Source organism: Varroa jacobsoni, unplaced genomic scaffold (genome assembly GCF_002532875.2).
Source record: "Varroa jacobsoni isolate VJ856 unplaced genomic scaffold, vjacob_1.0 scaffold_905, whole genome shotgun sequence".
NCBI lineage: Eukaryota > Metazoa > Arthropoda > Arachnida > Mesostigmata > Varroidae > Varroa > Varroa jacobsoni.
Genome location: NW_019213807.1, coordinates 1 through 26,713, shown reverse-complemented (window position 1 = coordinate 26,713; position 26,713 = coordinate 1). Strand labels below are relative to the sequence as shown.

The 26,713-nt window shown below is 40.1% G+C and overlaps 1 protein-coding gene and 1 long non-coding RNA gene across 3 annotated transcripts in view; one reads left to right on the top strand and one right to left on the bottom strand.

Annotated features, from left to right (window-relative positions):
- LOC111264862 (glycine receptor subunit alpha-2) overlaps positions 1-26,316 on the top strand; it is a gene marked incomplete at its 3' end in the record, with an annotated part of 79,534 nt that extends 53,218 nt beyond the window's left edge. For both annotated transcript variants that reach the window (XM_086970226.1, XM_086970227.1), the window contains 4 exon segments: positions 15,917-16,140; positions 21,329-21,411; positions 22,343-22,477; positions 26,132-26,316. In XM_086970226.1, the coding sequence (XP_086826352.1) occupies positions 15,917-16,140; positions 21,329-21,411; positions 22,343-22,477; positions 26,132-26,316 (627 nt within the window).
- LOC111264863 (uncharacterized) lies at positions 16,137-19,554 on the bottom strand. The gene is made up of 2 exons (XR_002683118.2): positions 18,788-19,554; positions 16,137-18,429 (listed from the first exon to the last, which is right to left on the bottom strand). It is a non-coding gene; the product is annotated as an uncharacterized LOC111264863 (long non-coding RNA).
- Positions 26,317-26,713: the final 397 nt, after the last annotated feature.

Sequence of the window (26,713 nt, the reverse complement as noted above, 5' to 3'; positions counted from 1 at the left end):
GAGGAGGCGAGCGGCTACGACAGCAACGAAAATAACTAAGTCGTAAGGCGGACGAGTCGATATGTGCAAGGAGCAACCGTCGTTGGTTCTATTGAGATTGGTGCGGGGAGATGCGGGGAAGCTTTAAAGAGAAGCTGTACGAATGGTCTCCTTAGAAAGATACCGGTTTACCGTATCCTATTCCTTTGTCAATACAGGAGGAATGGAATAACGGCTCGTGTCCGGTAAACGAGCACTGCAGGATAATTTGGGGGGTCAATCTCGAATCTAGCGTGTTCCTAGTAAACGTCCGAAGAACTGCGACATCGGGTACTTTCAAGCGGGTTAAGGCGATTCGTACGCCAAGTTGACTGAAGTACTTGGAGTGTCTAAGACCGAGACGCCTGAGACGCATTTCTGGCAGCGTACCAATAGATCTGTTTTTCGGAGAAATCACACAACGCGCAGAGCCCGCAAGTAGAGGTTGGGGTTAATGAGACTAGGGAAACGGGAATGACAGGTTTTAGTAGTGCCTACAATGTCGACGCCGAGAATCGAGGCCGTGCTGGCCACCTATTAATCCGCATGTTTACTATAGTTTTCTCTGTACATCGGTCATGGTGCATTAACAAACCAATCCTTGCTGGGCGGCAGTAATACGGATATTGGGGGAAGGGTGGAAGATAATCATGGATATATCCTCAAGCAAGCTGGCCAAGGCTTTGCTGTTTCCAACGTTTCATCGGGGCCATCCAAGCGTCAGCAGATTAGTGGCGTGTTATAGCCAAGGTTTTGCTGTTTCCAACCTCTCATCGGGGCACCCTGAGGGTCAGTAGATTAATAGCGTGTTATTTTTTGGTGAGAGGGACATGGGCTAGATCATGAGTTCGTACGTGGTTCCCACGTGCGTCGGCGTGCGGAAGGGAAGCCCGTCACTCTTTACTTCATTAGCTAACGGGTTCGCGAATTGCCCATTAAAAGATAAGCATGAGTTCTTTTAAGCGGGGTGAAGTCTGAGTGCTTGAGCTTGTTGCCGCTACCTCATGCAGGCGATCCTCTATTACGTCGAAGGCCAGTAACTGTGCCACTCGTTAGTTACCTGACGCGCACTTTAAGGGCAACTTTTTAAATTAAAGAAATACACATTTTAAATATAAAACAATTAAAAAACACGGGTTAAATGCAGTAAACGTTTAAAAAACACCGGTCGCGGGATGACGTACCACCGAAAATACCTAGCCGAGTTGTAATGATGTATGCATATGATGAATTAATGGAAATTTAACATAATTTCTTAGTTATTATATCTTAGCAGAGCTGAATTATTATTATTAATGACAACAGCACATTGAAACGCATGGCCGCACAAGCGCGAAGCAGGTAGGTGTGAGGCGCAGGTGGGTGTGAGGCCTTTGTCCCTGCTAGTCAATTACAAAACAAGATTACTCCGTTTCGTTATGATATGGATAGATATAACTGTACATGTTTTACTGTAATTGAATTAGAACCGTTGGATTAGGGCCACTCGTGTCGCTTCTACGACAAAGCCTCAAGAGAAGCTTTACAGCGTCGGAAGCGCTTGAAGCCTCACAATTTCGCAGCGAGTATATAAGGCTTCCGGCGCCTATGTACCGATATCGTTTTTCATCAGATTAAATTATATCGTTTTGTCCACAGCGCTACTCTGGGCAGGAAGTAAAAGAGTTATTTTATAGCGATTATCTAATAGCAGGATCTTGGACGTTATACGGTTAGTGACAAAGTATGGAAAATAAATCGCTAATGGTAAACAGTGTGACTGAAGCATGCAGAAGGAGCAAATGCTCGAAAAGAGAACATCGATGTCAACCTAGCTATCGATATAAATCATCTAATAGATCAATTGAGGATATCCTTAATAAATCTACTCAATGCAACAGTTCGAAATTTGGCGGTTAATACAATTTCGAAAAGACGTATACATTAACGATTATAAATATGCTCTGCAACGAAAAAAAAATTCGACGTCAATCTCCACTGAGGATTCTGATTATCACGCCTTTGTCGCCCAGCTATAGTACCGTATTACACGTTTTAAGTCAGGCACTGAAGTACGTAGTGCGTAATATTGTAGATGAAGGGGTTTCGATAGGAAAGCGGTCATTTGTAGGTATTTAGGTGGAAATAGCGAAGGCTTACGTGCTCCACATAAGTCTCGTTGTACGAGTCTAACTGTACGAACCTATGTTTTTCACGGAGTATATTGAAGACCAGGCCGGGCCAGAACACGTTAAAACGGGTCCACTTAGAAAATATGTATCGAACAGGAAAATGGAGCAGCGAACCCACTGGATAGGCACAGTTTTTATGGGGTCCCGATGGCTAAGATTCGCGCAGCCTTGTTTACGCCTAGTAAATTCAGACAAGATTCTATTTTTCATAATATATACGTATTTCATAACACATTATTAGCAATCATTAAATGCACCAACAATCTAATAGATATTTAAGACGTCGATAAAAAAAATTATCGAAAAAACCTGACCCGGCAGATTTGGCCCCGTAAATTTTATTGATTATATTTAGTTGATTAAGCGATGGATCCATATTACTGTGTTGGTTAGCATCAATAAGCTGCGAGGCCGATCATTGCATTACTGTCGTTCAATGAAAGGAAAAGACCAGCACATCTGCTTAATGCTATACTTTGGTTAGATTATAACAATACGGATATGGCAGCACCACGATGGTCACATCGTTAGGGATTATAATAAGCCAAAATAAGACTAATTATACATGAGAATAATTGTTTAATATAGCTATAGCATTCGCTGCGTAGACATAAATCACGAAGTCTAAACATTCTTGACGATCAATATGGCAAAAACAGTTTTTTCGTTCATTCGTCACCTACGAAAAATCAGATAGCACTAAATAATACCAATTTTGGCTTTCGTCCAGTCGGTTTCAGAAGACTATAAATATGGCAAAAATGCCGGTTTTATCGCTAGAAAAACGACTGGTAGGGGCTTCCTAGAGCTGTTAACAATGGTATTATGATAGAAACTATGCCATTGTCACAAAAGGGCGTCCAGTTACGTGCTTGTTTGTTTCAAAAACTGGCCCTTCTCAGAGCAAATAGCCTTCGATAATCCTCAGTAGTCTTTATTGTCCATGATATCGCTAAACACTTGGCTGGTTACTAGAGAAACTATTGTTGATGATAAATAAATAGAATTAGTTATTGGTTGTCATTTGACAGCGGAACTTTCGAATTCCGGGCTTGGCAAGAGATGAATTGAAATTTCACCGACAGCCTTGCTCTATTAGATAGATATGTATATATAAATCACACTGGTACGTTATCGCCTGACTCTATCGGCAATAAAAACATTGCAGGCACTGTATGCATAACACTGCCTTGCTCGAAGTTCATCAAGAATCTTTGTAGAACTTCCCTGAGGCCTGCTCATCATGTACGTATGACACGTACACAAAGGACGTGTTGACAACAGCAGTGACATCGTGTCCGCCGACATAGTTCTATAAATGTGCTAGTCCTCAGATGTGACCTCATTGACAAGGACTGTCGTTTTACAGGTCTGACTAAGAGCGAAGGATGTCCGGTTGGATAGCAACATTAGAAATGGATTCCAGAACTTTAACTACTTGGCGGCTTAGATCTGCATTAACGAATGAAGATACTTTTCATATGTATGCACAAAGTTTAGAATTACTAGAACTACGTGTTATTCCCTCAGTGAATCCTAGAAGTAACTTCAAGGAAGCTAAAATTAGGTAGTGCTGATGTCTATCAGCGAGATCATTGATAATAGGGCGACGTGTCGAGTAGTACTTCGGGAAATTCTTGTGATTACTATACGTATGATGACCTCTAGAACTAACGAACAAATATGTTACAGAAGACCGAGGGTCACCGGCATAAATTATCAAAGGTGTAACAAGGCTATAGCGCACCAACTTGTTCAACTTACTATTCAGGCCATTAGTAGTAATAGGATAAATAACATACGTCCGTGCATATCGTGTCGTCCAGTTGTCTTCACGCTGTTCTTTTGTAGTGCAACAAACATGCAGTTGCTTAATATAAAGCAATAGTAATTCGACAGCCTCCCTGAATTGCATAACACCAGCAACCATATTCGGCGCACAGCCGACTGTTATCAAAAGGCGAAAAGTTCGCGTAAGTTACTTGAATGGTTTTACATAGCAACGTATGGTTGAATAGGCATACATATACACACAAGCACACGTACACGCAGAAAGTTGAACGAACTTCTATCAGTTCTGATGAAAGTGAGCTCGGTAGTAAAATGACACTTAAGTTTTATGGATATAAGGCTAAACGCATGCGTCTAACTAATTTAGCATTTGACGGCCATCGTTGTAATCTTGTTCACCCTGTAGTTCACAATGTCTGTATTAGGCATCACACCAGAGATAACGGTCACAGACGCTGGCCATCGTAAGAATCCAATATTTTATAATTCTCATAAGTAGCAATAAAAATATATGCTAGTTTCCGGATGTCGATACTTGTCAGTGACGTGTTTTTTTGGGCACTGATATATTGCGCTGGTCAGTTTTCTAAATTCATAGGCCTTAGAATAGATTACATCTAACTGTTGCGCAACCACCTTTGCTGCATTCTCCTTCTCGTTATAGAAAACAGTGGGATGGGCATACGTTAAGGGCTAACCAAGCCCAACTCCTTTCCTTGCTAATAATGACGCTGTATGGGGCTCTATGACATTCACTTCAACTAATTTTCTTCTGAAAACTGAAGATTTTTATTGTGCTAAGGTTTACTTGACTGCTATTTACTAGAACAATCCAATCTGCATAGAGAATTTTACGTTCTAACGGACGACAATGCTTGCTATTATCTATTCTATGCATACTAGTCTTAAAAATAGAATAGACAATAGACACTCGATAGTAAGCTTAAGGGCCATCCTGTACAGTTAAATCAGTTATCTTCTTACAGGTGATTTCAAGTTTCCCGTTATTGATTCAGCTACACCGAACGCCGTCGGCATGACGGATAGCAAACGATACGCAGATGTTTCTGTATTGCCATAACCCTCCCACGATTTGTTGATATAACTACGCATCCTCGAAGTGGTGCTATCGTAGGTCTTATTTTTACTAGAAACAAGTATTCGATATCAGCGTCAGTCTTACTTACATGCATGTGTGGGGCGACATGTTCTGGGGCGCTAATGTGCATTTTGTACCATGAAAAGCAGTGCCATGGTAACCGTGAACATGCGGCTAATACTAGTTTAAATGTCAAACGACAAATAAGCCGAGCAGAGGCAAGTCTGAACACAATACCAAAGCTGATTCAGACAACTTGTTAATAATTGTGTCAATTATGTGGGTATCGTCAAACGTTTTAGGAAATCACAATCTGGATGTCCATACTCCCAACAAACTGTTCAGTGCGAGTTATTATACATTATTTTGACCATTTTTTAAATCGATACTAGACACTCCACGGCTGAATCGTGGAAGTACTGAAGCCTTTCCTGTTTCTGCCCATCAGTCTGGTGATCAGGAAAGCTAGGCAAACGCGCGTGAACTTCAAAGCCTTCAGTAAAATCTAACCTCATTACGGGATTCTGTCGCAACTTTATTTGTACGCCAGCTTCGACAGCGAGAGTCGCCGGCGGGGAAAGGCAACTTACTCTTATACTACCGTTACCGTTGTGAGTACTGTAACACTAGCATGGTACTCCATAGTATTAATGGCACTACTCGACATTAGACTAAGTACGATTCGATGACAGGCATTATTAAACTTCGATTCCTTCTACTTATGAATATTCTGTATTTTAGTCAAATATAATATACGGCACCATGGAAAAAGTTCTATCAGAGCTTGCAACTCAGTCTTCAGTTTTAATTCGGCTTGTTTTTTGGTACACTTTCTGAAATACGTGTTCTTTACCTGGCGCCATGTGACGACTCTTCGTAACTTTCAACTTCCAATATTGAGTATACTTGTTTTCAAGCTGCGGATTTCCCAAGCAGCCTGCAACTTTTGTAGTCACGACGATGGCCGACAGGAACATACTCCTGATTCTTAGATAATGACGAATGAATATATCCTCGTGCTAAATAGCGCAGATTTCACGTCAAAGCCGTGACAGAATACGAACAAATGTTCTCCTGAGCTGTAACTTTGTTCGAGTGATGACTACGCTGCTTCTAAAAACTCATCGGAATGCTACTAATGTGCTGTCAACTACGGAAGCGCGCATCGTAATGATTTCCCAAGCGAAACTGCAAAATCATCTTCCACCTGCGACTACGGCGGCGTATTTCTGGACACGTCACTACGATGGCTAATGTGGCAAACAAAAAAAAAAAAAAAAAAGGAAAAAGACATTGCTTAAAACGTCTTCAACGAATAGCAAGATTGAATCAATTTTGGCTATCGTTCGTGCAACGGGTGGCTAGGGAAAAAGACGTAGGGGGCAAGGTCAATGGAAAAAGGTCATGTCAAGCATAGTGCTTGGTTTAGCCACTTCTTTTGCAAATAATCCGGAGCTTGAACGGATCTATTTGTCTATTCGAAATGCGCTTGATACATACTGAGGAAGCATAAACAAATATACTTATGTCCTTAGCATAGGCTGGTCAAAAGCGTAGGCCCTTGGAGAGAATGATCCTAGAAGCTGAATTGTAAATGACCTCGAACTGAATGCAGAACGAATATAAAGTGAAAAATCTCAAACGACTCGCGAAACTCTGTTACTCTTAAATAAGAGTCCCAAGGCTGAATCCGCTCAGCAAGCATATGAAAGTTTAACAACTCGGGAAAAGTTTCGAATTTAGCCATATCTAACTTCTTGCCTTAGCTCTATTTCTTTCTTCGTAATCGAAATTATTATTAGGTTGTATAACAACTACATCGTCCACACGAAGCTGTAAACAAAAAACCTCCGCTGAACGATCGATAACGCAATCGCAATCGATATGTTCGTCTGTCAACAAGGTCCTCGCGTAGAATGCTAAAATTAACGATTACCTATATTCTGTACACGAAACAATATTATTACGTATCTCTTCGATATGCATTTTCGTGTTAGATACTTTTTTTATTAAAGCAGTCCAACTGGCTTAACTGTATGGTTTAGTCTGAATCTACATTACACATGTTGATTTCTACTTACTTTTACCCTTGTATAAAGTCAAATATATTCTCTAACTAATAGTTCATTGACCTATTTCTACTTTTTTCCATAATATAAGACCTGATGCCTCTTCGCATAGGCACTGAACGACGATCTACACTCCCATTGAAGATAACTAGGCTGTTTAAGGTTGTCTTTTTTGCCGAGAGCAACTCTTCATTTACAATCCGAAACCCCCGACAATAGGTGTGCGAATAAGTGAGAGTCTTACATAGCATCGCTTGCCATTGACGTCAGCTAGACAGGTGCCACTAAGAACGCCTGTGCTATTTCGTATCTGGGTAAATATCTACAAAAAAAGGAAAACATGTAACTCCTAACATCTGTCATAATATTATATGTTTCCTTTGATATTAAATACAAGACAGTTCCGTTCGTGAAATTGCACAGAGATCGTAACAAAGTTGAAGTAAGTGTTACGTCGCCTTGTTGGCTCACCATTAATGTCGATAAGTAGACTGCCGTAAACTGTCCTATGGTAGCTTTAAGGAACCCAACAAAAACGCCTCGTTAGGCAAAATCATGTCCTGAATCTCTGTACACAGAATCGAGTTCAACAATAGCAGCACTAAAACTTTATGAAGAAAGAATCAAAATAATTATGAACTGGTGAATGCTTCGTTTTGCTTTGTGCCTTCCCACGTTTATTTATCGTAAGACTGTTTGCTTTACAATCCCTTGCTATATAATAATATAATAAATTGCTATATAATAATGACTGACCCCTTCAATCTTTCGTAAGCAAATGAGAACTTTAAAGAACCGCATTTACTAAGAAAGACATATTTATTCTAATGCTACCGAGTAAGAGAACGATTTCTGTTCGCTGCTACGCAGCTCCTTTGGGCCTGTAGGCTAAGTTTTCTTTGATAGGGTATCAAGAGCGATGGTAGAAATACCCAGGCTTCACTTTTTCTTCCTCAACCCAATGCAGGTTATAATTAACAGATCTTCAACCACAGCCACTAACCACAGCCTAAAGCGGTTCAGATCCTTCCGACTCAGTGAAAGAAATTAGGACCACTCTTGGTCGCCTTAGAACAACAATCTTCAATCGTCAATGATCGTTAAGGTTACCACCCGAAGAGTAGGTTGCATCACAGTATGTTGAAGTACTGCACGAAGGTTCGTTGGAACAGCGGCCGTGACAAACAAAAAACTATATGACGATAAATAGGCTAATGGTTAGGAACGATGTCACGATGCTACGCGCTCGTGAAGCTCATTGTCACTTAAATCTGCTACGTAATGAATGTATACAAATGAAATCTATTCTTAAGACGTGTTCAAGATGCCGCTCATGACCAAAACGCTATAGAAGCTCTTGATAGCACTTTAGAAGATAAGACAGTGCTGCTGCTTTCTGCCTCTCTTCATGTTTTTCGTTTAGATAAGAGTTCATTTAATTGACGAAATAACCAAATTTGCCAATAATCAGATACCCAATGGCTGCCATGATATGTTTTTCTTAAGAGCCCAAAATATTCTCGTGGTAATTCCCCGCTAAAGGCTCACATATTGTTCGTGGCACAACAGAAACCAGGTCGAACGGTTTTGGTCCTATTTTAGTAGTTGTTTAAGAGAGGATTGAGAGTATTCTAGTGCCTATTTAGATAAATGTACCCTAGTAATTTTTTCGATCCCTACTCATCTTTAGATAGCTAATTTGACTTCACTACGAGGCTGCTTTCGAGCTTATGTGTATATCATCGCTATCAATTAACAGGTCCTTGTTCACGATTGTAAGACACACAAGGTCCGGAGCCCCCTAACAGTAGCCGCATAATATTGTATTTAATCTTCCATGAAAAGATTCGGCTCCTAATTTGAGTGCATCAAGACGTTTATATACTCGCTTAACCAAGTTATAGACATCGATAGTTTCAGCTAAATTCTTTCGATAGAGGTTTACTAAATAATCATGACAAATAAGGAAATAGAATTTTCTGTTAGTGAACGACTGAGAATAGGGACCACACTGACTTTCAGAGGCGTTTCTATACGCGTTATAGTAGTTGGGAAACCGATGTTGACTCACAGCATGTGTGCCGGTTTTGGTCTAAAATTTGGGTACTCAAATTAAAAAATCCATAGCACCTTCCCATAAACGACTTAAGACCGATACCATCGCTTTAAAACAGAATAACAATCCCAAGAACTTTTCGGCAAGACCATTCTTGAAATGGCAATTGGCGTGTTTTGTTTAGGAAGCTCGCGCTCGAAATAGTTTAGGACCAAAGTAATCATTCATAAAAACCTCTCTCAGGCAGGACATTCACAGAGCGTCTCATTATAAGACGCTAAGATATATATGCTACGCCGATAGTCCAGTGATTACTACGAGGAACCGAAGAAAGGGGACAAGGAAGAAAAATACTAAATAAAAGAATAGGCTCATGGACATTGTGAAAACTGAACACTCAACATGCAAATTAGCGGTATAGAAGTACGTGTAAAGGCATCCGCGTTAAATATTCATTGCCATATATTGTTAGCTATGACTGTAGTTATCGTCTAAGATTAAGATATATGCTTCCGCGTGAAGAACTCCCATAACTGGCTGATGTTACAATATAGAATATACACTAGTTGGTTTGTTTCTTATAGAAGTTAATTTCCACAGAGAGCGTTTTGGACTCTAGGAACTAGCTTAAATCAGCCAAGTGAGCTCCGCCGACCACCGAGACGATAAACTCCGCGAGGCAAAATCTCTATATATCTGCAACGGGCTTTACTACGAGAATCATGCAATTTGTGAAACCTTGCAGATGTTAACAAATGATACTAAAATCTCTAGATTTAACGAATAGCCATACAAGCTGTAAAGTTTTAATGTCATCACTTCAAAAGTAGAAAGATGTATGACCGATTCTGCTTAAATACATAACTGATTTGCTTCCAAGAAATATAAGACTCTGATCTTCCGCAATGAGCCGTTTTCACCTCATCGAAATAATTTATATGTTGTTCGAATACGACTGGCAAAGAAGGCTCTGCCCTAATGCGTAATCACATAACAACATTCCCAGGAGGTCTCTAAATAATTTATGCATTTTTCTCCATATTCTGTTTGACGATCAGAATCAAACATCACCGACATTTCCATATCGCGGTGCTACAATTTCCGGAACGCCAATGGTGACGAACTTACTTCTCACTTTGAGTGAACCAGCATGCAAAGTTGAGTCTTTCTATTCATTTCCATCTATATAATGTAGATCGTCAAACGTCACCCATATATGACCTTACGTCGAAGTAACCGTTCAGCTAAGTCAATCAGGTACCAAAGCATTATTTATACTTCGAACTATTTATGTATTGAATTTTTGCGATCGTAACGCTTGTCCACGCCCGCAGATGACACGCCTGGCAATAGCAGCTCAAAGTCAAAATACCACACAGGCCCCATTATAATGTGAAACGCGTTAATGTTCTCATAGACGTGTCTTCTGCTTACCGTAGTTGCTTAGTATAGTTAACAGTAAACTGAAGCTCTAAGCGATCTGACTCGTATAGTGTACCACGCAAGAGCTCACGGTAGGTTTTACTTTAGAGCCTTATTACATTTAGATTTTCAGTTCGAGAGGCAGTTTTCGCTCCGTCCGCGCGTGCTGTCGATGTGGATAAGAAGTATCTCGGCGAAGGCATATAACGGCGCTCATTTTGGACATCTATCTCTTTGCACAATTTACTACAAACATGTGCGGTCTACCGATGTAACACATTCATGCCAATTCCAATCGAGCTGCAAAAATAGTATAATCCAAGACGCTGCCGATGCTTGATGCTTTTTTGGCGTTTTCGGACCTTCTTAAGCCGGTCTACTTGATCCTTCCTCCTTCATCACTATGGACAAATACACCGATACGAAAAAAAAAGGAAGGTGTTCAGCCTGTTCACACGGTACACGATGAGCGCTCGTCGTATATGCATCTATTTATAGATGAGACAGATGTTTCATGATGAAACAAATAACGATTAGAACTGGTTTTAACATCAGCCTACAATTGGAAAAGGAGATAGAGAAGCCGGAGCTGAAAGCAGAAAATGTATTGGCCACTAACAGCCAATCGATCCGTAACTTGGTTAGTGTAATACAAGGTCTAGATTGACCCTGGGGGACACGTCTTCATTTCAACAGTGTATACCGGTACAATATGGAATGCAAGAAGAAAGCCGTGCCCCCATAAAACAATTAGCGAGCGTTGACCTAAGAGACGATCTTTAAACTACTTGGAAATAATAACTGTAGAGGGACAGTCGCATAGAAATGTAAAACGGTTTTAGGTTTATGCAACGATCCACTGAAAACCTAAGTCAACCAATAACAATGGCCTTTGCGTTCAAGTAGGCTTAACCAATAGGCTAAAAATACGAATATTAAAATTAATATCCATAGCATAGCTAGCGCTATTGTGCGTTCCGATGAGAATCGATGCAGTCGACCAGATAGGACCGACGTACAGGATATATATCTGTATGACAGAAGTATGTTTTATGCATGAGTGACAGAATGTGGCCATAGCAAGGAACGGTATACTCATGTCCTTTTAAAGTAATTACTACGCATTATAAAATATATTATTGTTAATACATAAGCAAAAAAAACATCCAATGAATGCTGTTAATCAATTGAAGGCCGTATTACTTCACTGTACTAAGACCCAAAGGGATTATAATTTCAAATAATTTCTGCAGGCTGTAAAAAGCCATACTTTTTTCATATTTACTTAGCAAACACTCTGTCGATCGGTGAGCTGGATAAGTAATATTGGTTGGTTTTAGCTAAATAAAAAATATATAGCCTGCTCCCATCGCAGGCATGCAAAAAGAAAAAATTGTGTCGGGCTTCTTTATAAGCGTTTGCCCCTGATGTCGTGACAGAGATACGCCTTAAAATGCTTTAATATTCTGGAAGCCTGGCTAATGAACCTGATTTTGGCAAATATGAAGGTCACTTCTGCTCTCAACTTATACGCAATAATCTCTTGTACCTTACCCCCAGTTAGAGCTATATACCGCCACCTTGGCGCAGCTTACGATGCTCGAACATCGTATCGTTATAGCGGCAAAACTATATAACCATTGTCTGTGATATTGTGACTTCTCCAAGACACGGAGTTGTTCTTTTACATCGTCGATTTTTCGACAAAGCAAAAGCGGATTCGATCCTAAGGGAGCATGGACCGTTGAGTTCGATTAGCGGAACCATAAAACGACCGGGTCTAGATCTTTAGTTTGTAAACGAGATCGAATACATTACGATTGACGGTTTAGATTGGGGAGTGATTGGCTGACATGTATAGTATGCGAAATTGGCCATGCAGATGCCATTTGTTTAAATTCTATAGCTAGTTTTCCCTAAATTAGAAATTCGTCATTGTTTCTCTTGTAAGGCTTTGTAGTTTAGTACTTAAAATTGCATGTCTGTTCAATCCTATGAAGAGACAAAAGTTAGGCAAGGCAGTCTATGATGTCGCTACCAAATTAGATAGAGATAAACAGACCCATGGGTTCCTGAATCTATATCTTGAATAGAATATTATTCTATAGGCATACAAAGCATTTACCCTACAACTAGTATAGGTTATAGTCATATCGCGTCCCAAGTGCAGGATTCATATAATGTCTCTATCTAGAGTCGCTATAGACAGATTTTTTGGAATCACTTATAGAGCCATTGGCTTGAGTCATGACTTTGCAAGTGAACGCGAAATTAAACGTGACGGCAGTTTATGATCGGGTTAAACTTACACGCTGTCGCGCAGGGAGCGAGGGGCCTAGGCATGACAGGCCAGGGTGGCGGGAAAATGATTTGCAGACCTGGGACGACATACCCGGACCTTTGCCACTTAATGAGCTTGGCGAGCTACCCCGCACATGCGGGGCGTTTTCTAGAGCGGCAATACTACCTATAAAGAAATACATTCTACAGGAAGTCTGTTGCTGTGAAGTGATGGTAAGCAGTAGTAAATGTATCCACTATTTTCCGACTTGCATTTTTCCGTCGTCTGAAGTATTCGAGTGGCAAGGTGGCGCTTGCCTCGCCGGAGCTCACCGCGCAAGCTTATGTCTAGTTGCCAATCTCTATGCTCCAAAGTATATACATTTGTGATTACAGATTAGCTCGCGCCTGGCATGATTCGAATGAAAGAGAAAGCGAAAAAGAAAGAAGGATAGGCATAGATACGCGAAAGGCCATAAAGTTTTTGCACACTCACTAATGGATGCACGAGGTGTTTAGAGGGTTACTATAAAATAAACATGCTGCACTGAATGAATCTTTATTTGATTTCCAATCGTAAGGGAAAATATATGGAAAGCTTACTAGCTGTTTGATTGACATGTGTTCCTAACTTTTCAGACCTTGTAAATTCACCTGCCGATTTCATGGTGCACATGCAGGCATGATCCATGAAGCGTGCCATGCCCTGTATACGTTTCTGCTTTAATAACGGCCAACGATCATGATTACCTAATTTAGAACCTATGTGACTAACGATGTGTTTAGAAACAACGAAGGAATAATGACTTTTTTTTTTCGTATATAGTGCCTCGTTACCCGGCGCGATATTGAGTTACGAAGGTTAACTCCAGTGTTAGTATCCTATAGGCGTTCGACGTTAGCTGATTTACGTATGACGTTGTCTCCTTATTGTTTTATGCCCGCTTCCACCTGTACTCGCAGACCCGTTATAATCGCTATAGTGCTTGGGTTTTATATTTAAATATCTATATACAACAAACATTCATGCATATGCTTGCACTCGCTTAGCGGAGACTGTCCTCGAATACACTGGATCCTGCTCACATTCATCTATTTTTTTTTACTCTACCTTTCATAAGATATTTATTTAGAAAAACCTAAAGCATAGTGAGAGAAAATATTATCGAATTAATTGGATTTAATCTATTTGCTTGTAACTCCATCTGGGCCTGTGGTAGATAAGACATGATCTTCGACAACGGTAAATGTTTAGAATCATCAATTCCTATAACCACGTGCACAGTTCTTTTTGAGAAGAAGGGTACCTTTTTCAGTTTTGTTGAGTGACCGACTGTGTCGTACAGAATCATTGTCTTTAGCAGATCTCTTCTCGAGAATAAATGAGCCATTCGGCTGTATAATAAAAGAACCTTTGATGAATACGCGGCTACAATGTCGTTCTCTTCATGGTTATACCAGTTGTTACTACCAAAGGTAACAGGTAAGTTAGCGGTATATTTTAAAAGTAACTGAAGTTCCATCAAGAAATCTAATACAACGAGTAACAGCGGACAAGTAGCAAGAAGCAAACACTATCTATCTTAAATTGAACGTTTTTATCCGTAATTTCTCTCTCGTCTATAATTTTGGCGCGCTTGCTTTATGCCTGCTTTAAAAAAAGTCAGGGGAATGTTAAACCTAACCTGAGATCTACCTACCTGAGAGTAGATCTCAGATTAGGCTGCTTTGTAGCCTATAGTTCACTAGTGTTTCTATCTATAGTAGACCGCTTATATTCACTGCCTGATCATATCAGATCAGCATATAAAATCGCCATTTTGAAACAAATGCATGACTCATTTGCGCTGCGTACGCTTTCAGTACACCCCGTGAGATAATGGTGTCCGTGCGTCGAATTGTGTTGCTAAATAATAATAAGAACAAAGCTGAAAACATTGTGATGATTTTTAAGACAGGTACGTACAATTATTTTTTGTGCCTGGCTAGTTCAAACATCCCCATGCTAGCCAATGGCAAAATGAAATGTATACTGAACTATATCAGTGGTCATATAGTTAATTTGAATGATACAACGGTTCTACCAATCAAGCGTATTTGGGCCTCTGTGCGAATGGTCCACTGGCAGTCGTGAGTTGCTTCCAGCTATATGCGCAGAGACATGGATTAGAATGAGGGGCAGTTTCCTTTTGGGCGTATTTGCTGATAACAGTGCCACGAGTCCTCGTACACACGAAAAGTTAATGTAGCGAGTATTCCTTGCAGAAAGCTTCTTTGCAAGTGTTCTCCCGCGCAGGCTCTACGCGTTACAAATTGCATTTCTGTGAATATTTCTACTCTTGATGGCCGCCCCTTTCTCATTGTCTGCGTATTGGCCTGTTCCTACGGTGCGATTAACTATCGATTACGATCGATCGTGGCATCGTTTTCAGTAAAATGTCCTTTCGGAAAATTTAGTCCAAAGTATGCTTTGGTAATAAAGCAGTTTGTTGGGGAAGCCTGCATCTGTGGATGTTTTTGATGATGCACTGTTTATATATCATTTCGTTAATGCAGTACGTTCTACTATGGACTACGAGCTCAATTACGACAGAGTTGATTTTCTATATCTTAACATTTAAAGTAAAGTAACCGACACCTCTATTTAGATAATAGCACTTCTATTCTATAATAATGTGATATTCTGCAGGATAAATATCTGTTGTGTGTGGGAATCTGTTATTAAGAAGAAAGAAACAAAGCTTTTAGTAATATGCAAATGACGTTATATATTACTGTGTCACCTTGAGCATGTGTACAATCGACGGAAATACCCAAAAGCAATACTACGGCCTGAGGTCCTTTTTTTCGGCTTGGTCTGACCCAGAGACTATAATAATAATAATAATAATAATATATATATATATTCAAAAGTGAAAAAATTGAATAAAAAAAATTTGAATATACATATATATAGAGAGAGAGAGAGAGCCGAATATCATTGCTCATTTATTCTAATTATATTTTCTAGGACTATGAGGTGGACCTGTATCTTCGACAACGGTGGTACGATGGCCGACTCGCAAAAGTGAACATCTCAGCCCCTCTTGACCTCAACGACCCGAAGCTCGTGCAAAAAATATGGAAGCCAGAAGTGTTCTTCGCGAATGCAAAACATGCTGAATTCCAGTTTGTAACGGTACCCAATGTATTGGTTCGGCTGACTCCTCATGGAATGATACTTTACATGCTAAGGTAAACTGCCCCATTTATTAAGCTTACAACATCTTTCTAGCTTACGGCAACAGTTTGCTTGGTAAAACCTGAAAAAAACGCATCGATACAATCAATTCAAGGTGCCAAGAAGCTATGAAATGCAAGCTTCACTGGCATCTTCTTAAGTAGGGGATATGATACAATGGATCGAATGAGGATGCTATATGCACCGAGTCGATACTGCCGATACTCAACCACGTACATATAAACCGACTAAAATCGACAAAATTTCTTTTTTTCTGTTTTGATACGCTGTAAGAAGCGTTTAAATATGAAGAATCAATCTAAACGTAATCATATGCTGTAATATCGGTACGCTGCTATTCAAAGCGTTTCTACTTTCGGCCGTATCGGGCAAATGTTATTGATAAGCACAACAGAAGCCAAGTAACTGACGCTCACGGAAACGTAAAAGGTTCTATAATAGCAAACTTAAAATCGAGTGCAGCTATGGACAGAGCTCAGAGAGGCGTGGCTTTGTTAAATATTGTTACATATTATTCTGCGCAATGCCGTCGATGTATAGCTGACTTTAGCATAGTGACTCTACTCAAAACAAGGCTTCTACTCATTATGCTACTTTTTCATCAGTGATGAAGATGCGTTAGCGGCAATAGGCCGTATCCATTTTTTCGAAAGAAGCTGCGATTGCCGAACCGTTGCTTGCTGGCCTGTTTCTCAAGACAAGGCTCCCCTGAAATATGAAGGCTGACAGAATCCTGCTATGAAAGTACCGTCGACATGTCCGTCGAAAATTTGTTCGCAGATCCCATAGATATAGTACTAAATGTATGTAAAGAGCCGAGATTTGTAAGGCAATCGAAAGAAACACTCCTTATTTACGTACAGAACACTTGGCCTATATATACATAGATATAGGACAATTGCTCTTCCATAAGGCATTCTTGTTTCATTTGCCCGTAAATGTTCAACGTTTGCCTGAACGTCTATCTCCGATTTGATTTCCATTGCGTCATTTATTTGAGCTATTAATATTATATTGCATTATGAGCTATGTATTCTTATTGAAGCTAGTCGGCAAATCAACGGTTCGAAAATAAACTTTTTCGGTTTGCGCATTTGAGAAAACTAATAAACTTCACATACACTACTACGCGTCAAGATAGCAGGTCTACAATTTTTTTCCACTTATAAGGTTACCCTCACGGTTGTTCAGTTCCGCTGTCTCCTTGATTGATTTACTGCATTTTCCTGGTCCACTCAATTGGCGGGTCGCGAATGAATCGATAGAGGCTTTCTGCAGCATCCGGCGAAACATTCCGTACTGTTTATTGTTTTCTATTTGAATGATCATATTGCTAGCTGTTTCCCTCTCACGTCGACATACTTCCTCGGCTTATCCACACTTCCTCTATATAGACATATAGAGTCTAGGCGCACTGGACTGCGGAGGAACACGTCGCTGCGCGTATTGAGCTGTGGGATCTAATAAAAGACGTGGGTTGAAAGTAGACAACGCGTCGTTTGTTTGCCGTTATTACGCTTTGTCTAGTTGTGGATAGGGCACCAGTTACACATTCACGGCTAGATCATTCTAGTCGCATCTAGAGCATTAGGTAATGGCCTGTGCTCTATAGCGCAGGAAGATTGTGCGGTCGCTTCTTCTTTTTTTTTGCGACTTGCCGCCTACTGTTGTATTGCCGGCCTCAGCCAGCGGTTGGATTCGCTACAAACGGACCGATCGCCCCCAACAAGGAGCCTAACTCTGCTCCGTGGACAGAGTGCCCCTAAAACGCCAGTTTTCACCCAGTCGAAGTCGCTCGTTTTGATTAGTTCGAGTGATGCCCTGCACAGGATGTTCCTTTGTTTCCGATATCGTGCGTCGTTCGACAATAGATGTGCTCGCTCAAATAAGTGAGGGCGCTCCGTATCCTCCGAGACCTTTGCACGACGAGGGAAGGAGCTATTCTATTCCAGTAACACTTGTGTGACAGAACTAATTGCGCGTATGACACGACATTATAGAACTTTCATTTTCAAAGAAGTACGTAATATGTCTAGCGAAGACTAGGGTAATGTAGTAACAATGTCTTATTCACTGACAGGGACGCTAGAAGCGACTGTTGCGAATGCGAGCGAAGCTTCAGTGCAACCCTTATCAATAATTTGGCTATCGCACCATGTCATCTATACGGCTATCGACAACCCATTCTTTCCATTATCCGCTTTGTTGTAAATGAAGGGATGATCGAAGGAAAGCTTGCCAGGTCCAAAATGCTGTGAACTATAGGATTTGTCCCATGGCTTCTGCTCCGAGGGAGTTTTGTTCATTTTCAGTCAGATGACATGGAAAGAAATAAAATCAGCTTTTTAGAGATGAGTTCTAATACAAATGAGGAGAAACGTTGGTCGACCTACAAGTGTATCAAAGTTCATAGTACTACGGAGTATTCATTGACTGGACATCAGTTTATCCGTTAATTTATCTTTATTTCACATTGTTGAGTGCGCCAATATGTGAAGAACGTCTAATTTATGATAGCGATAGTAATAGCAATGACTAATATTTTCCTAATAATTTAAATACGTTTCCCTCAGAGATTTCTATTTCATTTAAAGAATCCACAACAGACATGGGTTCGTGCTTTATCTCGTACATGCATACCCGTATACTATTGTCATTCTTCGTCAGTGACAATGGCGAGGCAAATATTTGCAGACAAGGATACGGTTACCACGCCTTGATCGGATATTTCCACAGGGATCATTGGCTGGCTTGAGCTAAATTTCGCTGGAATCGTTGCGTTTAGTGATCAGGATGCAGTACAGCTTAATAGTCATTCATTTTCTGATTTTTCCCTATCGATATCCTCAGCTCGAGAGCCGAATGCAAATACGCTAAATAACTTCTACCTTAAATCTATCTTTTACCTATTTAGACCTAAAGATAAAAACCTTCAAGTGGAAGGATAAATGAAGAGAGTCGTGTGGCGTTTTACGACAACTTTCCACTAAAATTGGAGACTTTTCTGCTGAATAAATTCTGCCCATGTTAGTCTTCATTTGCGACACACTGCGGTTTCCTAGTACATTATTAGGTCGCGAAAAAATTGATTAGTATATTAGCACTCGCGAAAGATCAGGTAGCACTTCATAGGTACAGCGGGTGTACACTGATGTAGTGAGAAGAAGTTCCTCCAGAAACTTTGAGCGCGCACGTTTTATTTGCTGTTTCCACAGCACATCCATTATAAACTGTCGATTTTCTCTAGCTATTCAGTTAGATATAACTACTCTGCTAATTACGACGAAGTATCACAGGCTGTGGTAGAATAGAAGCATCGTTTCTAAAGTGTTTTATCATAATTTGACTGAGATAAGCTGTGAATGCCATTTTGATTTAGTACTAATAGACAGTATCTGCCGAATGCCTGTTCATTATTTACACTGTCAGTTTGTAAACTACTATTGCTAAGCCACTGCCTAATCCAATGAGATCACATTGCTAGTTATGCATGCACGTAATATGCACGTTCGCATAGCAACGCAACAGATTTTGATTGCCCCTCGCGCATGTTGATCTACTTATTATTGTTGATCTACTTATTATTGTTTAACTGGCTTCAGAAAAACGCGTTCACAAATATGCATCGACCCCTGTTCATTGGGGCAACGATGCCTAGTGCGATTAATTGCTTGCAATGATCCCAGTTCTTAATAAACGTAATAACATAATATTTACCCTCGACCGATGCCCTTAGTGTCCGGAGCTTTTCGCCACAACACAGTTCGAAATTATTCTAAGTTCCCGAAGCATTCATTCAGAATCATGTCAGTCTATAATGGTACTAGAGTTCAAGCATTATTTCGGCCAGGATTATCCGATGAGATTCAGGTCGTAGGATAGTTACTTGTCAAATCAGTTTAAATGCAGCGTCATCTGGCTTCCTAATGTCTTCACCCATTCCATTTCTTTGAATACGTTAATAAGGTAATCGTGCAGCCACGTTCGTTCAAATCTTCGCGCCACAAAAATTATTACCATAAATTAATAACGATTATGGGAAAATAATAATAATTATTAGCAAGGTTTCACATAATATAATAACAATAAAGGAAGGTATCCTGATAGGTTTAGAACGATACACTCCGGTTAAATTTCCAACTGGGGGCAACCTCTTGATTCTCAACCTTAAAGAAGTTGATTCCGAATATTTGCTGACGTAGACAAAATAACTAAGTATGCCATCGTAAAAAAAATTAAAATAAAAAAATAGCGCGGCATGACAAGCGATTGACAATTATTAATCTTAGTGAATGCATACGGAATGGAGCAATAGTCTCTTGACAAATCGTGAATTTTCACTCTAGATCTGTTAAAGTAGTACAGGCGCAAAGCGCGATAATAATTATAGCTAAAAAATCAAATGTGAAGATTTATTATTTCTTCATACTGTCAAAAGGTTTTACCCTTTTCTACATGTTTGCTGATAGCGATGTGATTCGCCGATGGTGAGAGTAATCTAAAGTAAATGATTCTTGGGAAAGCTCCTTTTATATTCTAGTTCGTAACCCCAGCGAAAGGTCAGATAAGCAAGTGATAGGTCCTGTGCGTCGACTCTGTATACAGCACGTATATTATATCTCGCTTTCTACGCAGTAACAAAAAGTATCTGGCAGCAATATTGTCCGCGTGGGGGCGTCCCAGTGCAGGGCTCTAATGCGCATATACGTATCGTCAAACACTTGACACAGGCAAAAGCGGACGGAAAACGCCCCCATAACATGAATAGCATTGTACTACCAAGTTTTCTAAATGACCATATATAATGATCAGCACAGTGTGGTAGGTGTAGCGTCCGGTTTATTTGCTCCCGACTAGGAAATCATAAATTAAGCAACCCTGTTCAGTGAAACTTTACATAGTCCTTACCTGAACAATGACCAGTGGGTAACTAACCCTCTAATAATGGATTTTCATCATTCGAAATTGTTATATAGAAATAAACATGTTATTAGGTAAAATATTCTGTTATTATTGTAATTATAATTGTTTGCTTGTGTAACGGAATTGAGATCGATGTGCAAGCCTATCGTCACATAGTTTATAGAGATACAACTTTTTATTAACAACAATCAGTATCACTGCCGCTAAACCATTTCACTTGAAGTTGTCGTTCGACTCTTTTTGATTCTCCTTTCACAGGTTAAAGTTGACGTTTTCCTGTATGATGGACCTCTACCGGTATCCCCTTGATGTGCAAACCTGCACTATCGAGCTCGCGTCGTGTATGTACATATACTTCCTGTACGAAACAATAACATAGATTACATGATTTGTCGATTACTTCCATAAGCTCCATAAAGACTCCCGCTAATAGCATCTCAGAAGAGGTGGTCAGTCAATACCAGATACTTTTGTGAGTACATTGTCAATATTCTTATGCTAGGTTTAAATAGTCACAGTCAACGATGTATACGTTCCTGTACCACTGGTGCTTGAAAATCAGGGGCAAACAATAAAAGTACCATACCAAAAATTGATTTTGAAATTTATCTCAACAAACGATAGATGAGGTCATTTAATGGAAAGGTCACATACGAAGGAGGTTAATTGTTATTTATATTTCTTCCTTATACTAGAGCTTGATGTGTATCTCACTGCTATTGTGAAAACAACGGTATTTGCTTAGACAATAACAGGTATAGGGCAACACAAGCAATCTGTGTTTCTTCATTACTAATTTTTCTATTTGAATTTGTTTATCTATACTAAATGTCTCACAGACTGTTTTACTTTTGTCGTCTTTTTTTACACTTTTATAATGTATCACATTCTTTGCGCACTGCACATGGGATGAAGCGGGAAGCAGCTAGAAGGCGCCAACCTACGTTGTTATTGCTAGTTGCTTTTTCTATTTGTCGCGCCAATGAACTTACGTATTCGAGTAAGGCACGGTAAAGCAAAGTTTGCGTCTAGTAGCATTGTGTTCTATCGTGTTTTAGTATCTGCTGTATTGTGTCAATTGAAGTCAAACATCGCATGAGGCAAGAGACCGTGCTTCGCACCCTCGATGATACACATTCCCACCTCAGTGCTCTCGCTTCTCTTCGCACTTTCTTATTGTGTTTCTTATTCTATTTGTTTCACCATTGCTGAAATTTTTGGCCAGCTCAATCCTCCGCAAGTCTTTCACCCTATCTGATTCTTTGGTTGCAGTCTCGAAGACGACCGACGAGTTGGTCCTGCACTGGTCGGAGCGGAACCCCATCATCCTGTTTGAGAACCTAAAACTGCCCCAATTTGAAATTCAAAATGTCAGCACCTCGCTTTGCAACGAGACGTTCTATCTCGGTGAGTAATCATTCGCCGCGCAAATGTCAGTCATTCAGACCGTAATTCCGCATCCCACTGCTCGAATGACGTTCGTATGACGGGGCAACTTTAGTAACTTGAACCGACCTTGACCATCAGTGCGTAACGGTTTGATGTCGTATTGAAGAATTCATACCTGAGTCCATGAATACGCTCCCATTCTTTGATAAAATGAAAGAAATGACCGCACACGTCGTCGGCAACAAGGACGGTCAACGAACAGATAACATTACATAAGAGCAAGCCGAAAAGATCACTCTGTGTCTGATTAGATTGATGATGGCCTGAGCAAATTGTATAGACTAAATGTACGCGTTGTAGACGTTCACAGTATGACATCAAGGTCGAGTGAATCTGTCGCGCGGATACAATGGCTTTTCGAGCTCTGCTTTTATACAGCCCGGTTTCTTGCTGCTGATTCTGTGTACACTCGTGCATGGAATCTTTATAAATTCAAGTGTAAAACGTACTTATCTTTTTCTACGGCTTAAACCACGCATCTTGCTGTTACAACAACTCCTATGTAGGTTACTATTTTTATACATATAGCTACAATCCATATAGCTGAAATTCAATTCAATTCAAAACTGCTACAACAAGTATCTAGATAAAATTATCTCGTCCGAGTTTAGCTCATCATAATAGCTCTGCTCAAGGCTTTCGAGAAATCCCATCGACTTAAACTGGATAATAAGAAACGTGATTTGAGTCTATGACACCTCCGAGATGCAAAAGTATAGCGTCAAAGTACTGTCGCGTACTATACCTGCCATAAGCAAATTATATATGCATTTATGCGTTTGGCTTCATAATATTCGACGTTCTGTCTTGAAATAGGTTATCTAGTGGCATCAAAGCAAGATGAGGGAAAATATTGGGAACCTAAGTGTCCGAAGGCTGCAGATGCGCACAAACGTACAGCTCCGTACATGCATACAACCGCCATAAACTACCAAAGCTAATATCAAATTGTTGTCAGTTAAAAGTCAGCTTCACTAACGTTTACCGTGCTACTCGTAACGTTACCAGGAAGCTAGCAAGCCTTCGAAGATTTCAGAAGCTGCCCGTAAATCCAGTTTGGCGTAAAATGATAGTTTTTAGCTCCAAAGCGCTTCAGAGGGTCGAGCTGCCACTCGTTTGGATATGGCTGTACGCAACAACTTCATGGCCGCACACAACTATGTAGAAATGGTTTTACACCTTTTGTCGAACAATCCTCCAAGTATCTACACATAACTGTAAGCAAGCATGGAGTTGCTCCAGTGTGTGCGTTAGAGCATCTGGCCCTGTAATCTTTTCTGCTTGGCTTCCCCTTGGTCCAAGAACCACGACGGTCTACAATGTGATATTCTCTCGACGTCCAGAGCAGCCGACGGACTCAGTTCTATAGTATTTTGAACGTGAATAAGTGCTAGCTGTGCAGTGAAGCGATCTAGAACTTTAGCAACATCTGATCTTTTTTTGGATCGTTCGCCTGCCCGTCGGCCTCGTTTATACTGTCTCAAACCAAAATAGCATATGGGTTCGTGACTACCCTCTACTTTTTGAACAAATCGGGTACCATCGGACACCCCATCTATGCGTATCACATACATCTAAATAGGCGGGAATCTCGTCCAAATATGCGTATGATACAGGTCTTGTCCAATATTAATTTTGTGATATTGCAATACGTCTATGGAGATCGCGTCTCCATTCGTTTGCGAACCTGCCGGCGAGTGGCAAGGGGCGTCGTGGAGGCTACCGAGCTGAATCGGCGCACGCGTTGGAACTACCGGTTCTTCAATGCCGTAGTGAAATATATAATAATAATATAGAATGCTTAGAACGTAATGTAGAATACACGGTGACCGCATTGTACGTGTCCTTGAAAACACACTCTATGTATTCACTTGTTTTTTGGTGGAAAATCTATCAGCAAAAAGCTGAACTATAAAACTAAGGATAGAAAAAAGTTTAGCTCGAAATTAGGCATATGTTATACTCGATGGCGTTTTGAAAACTTGCGAAGATAAAGATGGAAAAGGACATTAGTGAAAGCACGAGGAGCCTAAGCAAAATACTATTCTTATTGGACTGGCTCAAACTTCATCATGTTCAGTCTTTTTTTAAAGTTAATTGTCATTTAAAAATTCAGTCAGTCAGTCAGTTCAAAAATGGCAGATATCATTGATGGAAATGGAGCCATCGGTCTCTGGTTCTTTCAGTCAAATGCTTAGCTGTATAGTTTTTCTTGAAGCAGGCTCAGTCTTCAATATTCAAGGCTCAGCTTGAAGCAATCATTCATTGTATTCAGTATGTACTAATTAATATATCGTGCAGTTAACCGAAGCCAGAATTCAAGGTGAAAAAATATATGGGCTTTAGGCTAAATTTGAATAAATTTTGAAATAGTGGTTTTTAATTAGACTCTTAAATCTCTCTATCTCTATATATATATAGAGAGAGATATATAGGTTAATATCTTATTGGATGTGATAATTATATTGCGTATACATATCATATCTACTTGACAACTGTGTTCTACGTATGCTATTTTATGAACTAAATAGATACCACAATTCCACTAACACATATCGGTCACGATTATCTCTTAGGTTTTTCTCTCACTACTTGGCCTTAATTTACCTTACGACCTTTCGTAAACGACATATCATAGAATTCATATATATATTTACACTTAAGGTTCTGTTGTCGTTTGTGAGGGATCTGTGCAGATAACGCCTATTACAGTGACAGAGGCTACTTCAAACTGATTACTGAAAATTCTGTAATGATAAACGGTGCTTGGAGAGATGCGGCAGTTATACGTTTCGCCAGACAAAATTTTACATAGACAGTAAAACCAACTTGGAGATCGAAAGGCACGACGATTAGGTCACCTGAGATGAGAGTTGAACTTTAACACATGCGTTATACGTTGCGAGACCTGTACTCCCCTCAAGTCATGCGCGTTCGTAAATGTCGACCTCGTCGATTCTTCCGTTCTATGCGAGACGTATAGATTTATGTGGTAAGGATACCACCATCGAGCTTTGTTTCAAAGCTTCTCTAGCTCTATTTCTTCTGAACGCGCCTAGGTATCTTCTGCTACATTGCAAACTTCACACATTGAACTTACCTGCACGTGGCATATTTGAGAAGCCCCAAGTTTTATTTTAGAAATTTAATTCACGATCAGTGATACTGTACGAGTCATAAAAAAAAAAAATAGGTGAAATAATATCAACTGTATACAAGTTTAAGGATAAACCAAACATGTTAACGAATCAAGGTACATTGCGTCATATTGGGCACTGCTGTGAATAATTTATGTTGCAATGCGTTGTAATACCAGTTATCAACGTACTTTTCTCCCTTTCGGTTTCAGCTATTTCAAATTATGAGCCGGCAATTCTTCTTCTGCTTTTTTCATTGTAGCCCATAGCTCATGCCCACCCTGTTCGATCGAGCGACTGGGCCGCTTCTTTAACGGAATCTTTACATATGTGAATACCGTAACTTTCCGCAATGAAGGCCCGCTCCCCTCGCTCCTTTGTTGAACATCGTCCAGCTTTGTCATGCGCCTTTTGTGTAACGCGGATTTTTACGATAACGACCGGTGTATTTGTTCAATTTTTGCTTCGCTTATAGGCGAATATAGTTGTCTAAAGGCGGAATTTCACCTGCAGCGTTCAATGGGCTACCATCTAGTCCAGTCTTACCTGCCCACTGTGTTGATTGTCGTCATCTCTTGGGTGTCCTTCTGGTTAGATGTAGAAGCTATTCCGGCACGCATCACGCTCGGAGTAACAACTCTACTGACGATCTCGTCAAAGGTCAGTGTGATAACGAAGTGATAGTTAATTGAAATAAGCATGCGGTATAATAACAATGATAACGGTAATTCTAACTATGCATTATATGCATACGTAATGTTATTCCAATGATAACAATACTTTTAGTGTTTATCGTGCAACAGTAGACGTTCAAGCATTCATTACTAATATTGGCTCACTTTGAAGAAACAACTTGCTTGTCTGTAGCGGTACAAACGTATACCGTAAATATTGTACGTGTCGTCCTATACATTTGTCCAGGGTAGGCTTTGTTAAGGTTGTGAGGTCAAATTTAAAGCCATGAAAAATATCGAACTTCATTATTTAGATACGTACGTATTAAATGACTATCATCATGCGGCATTGTTTTTTCAGAATCTGGTTATTAGCACATATA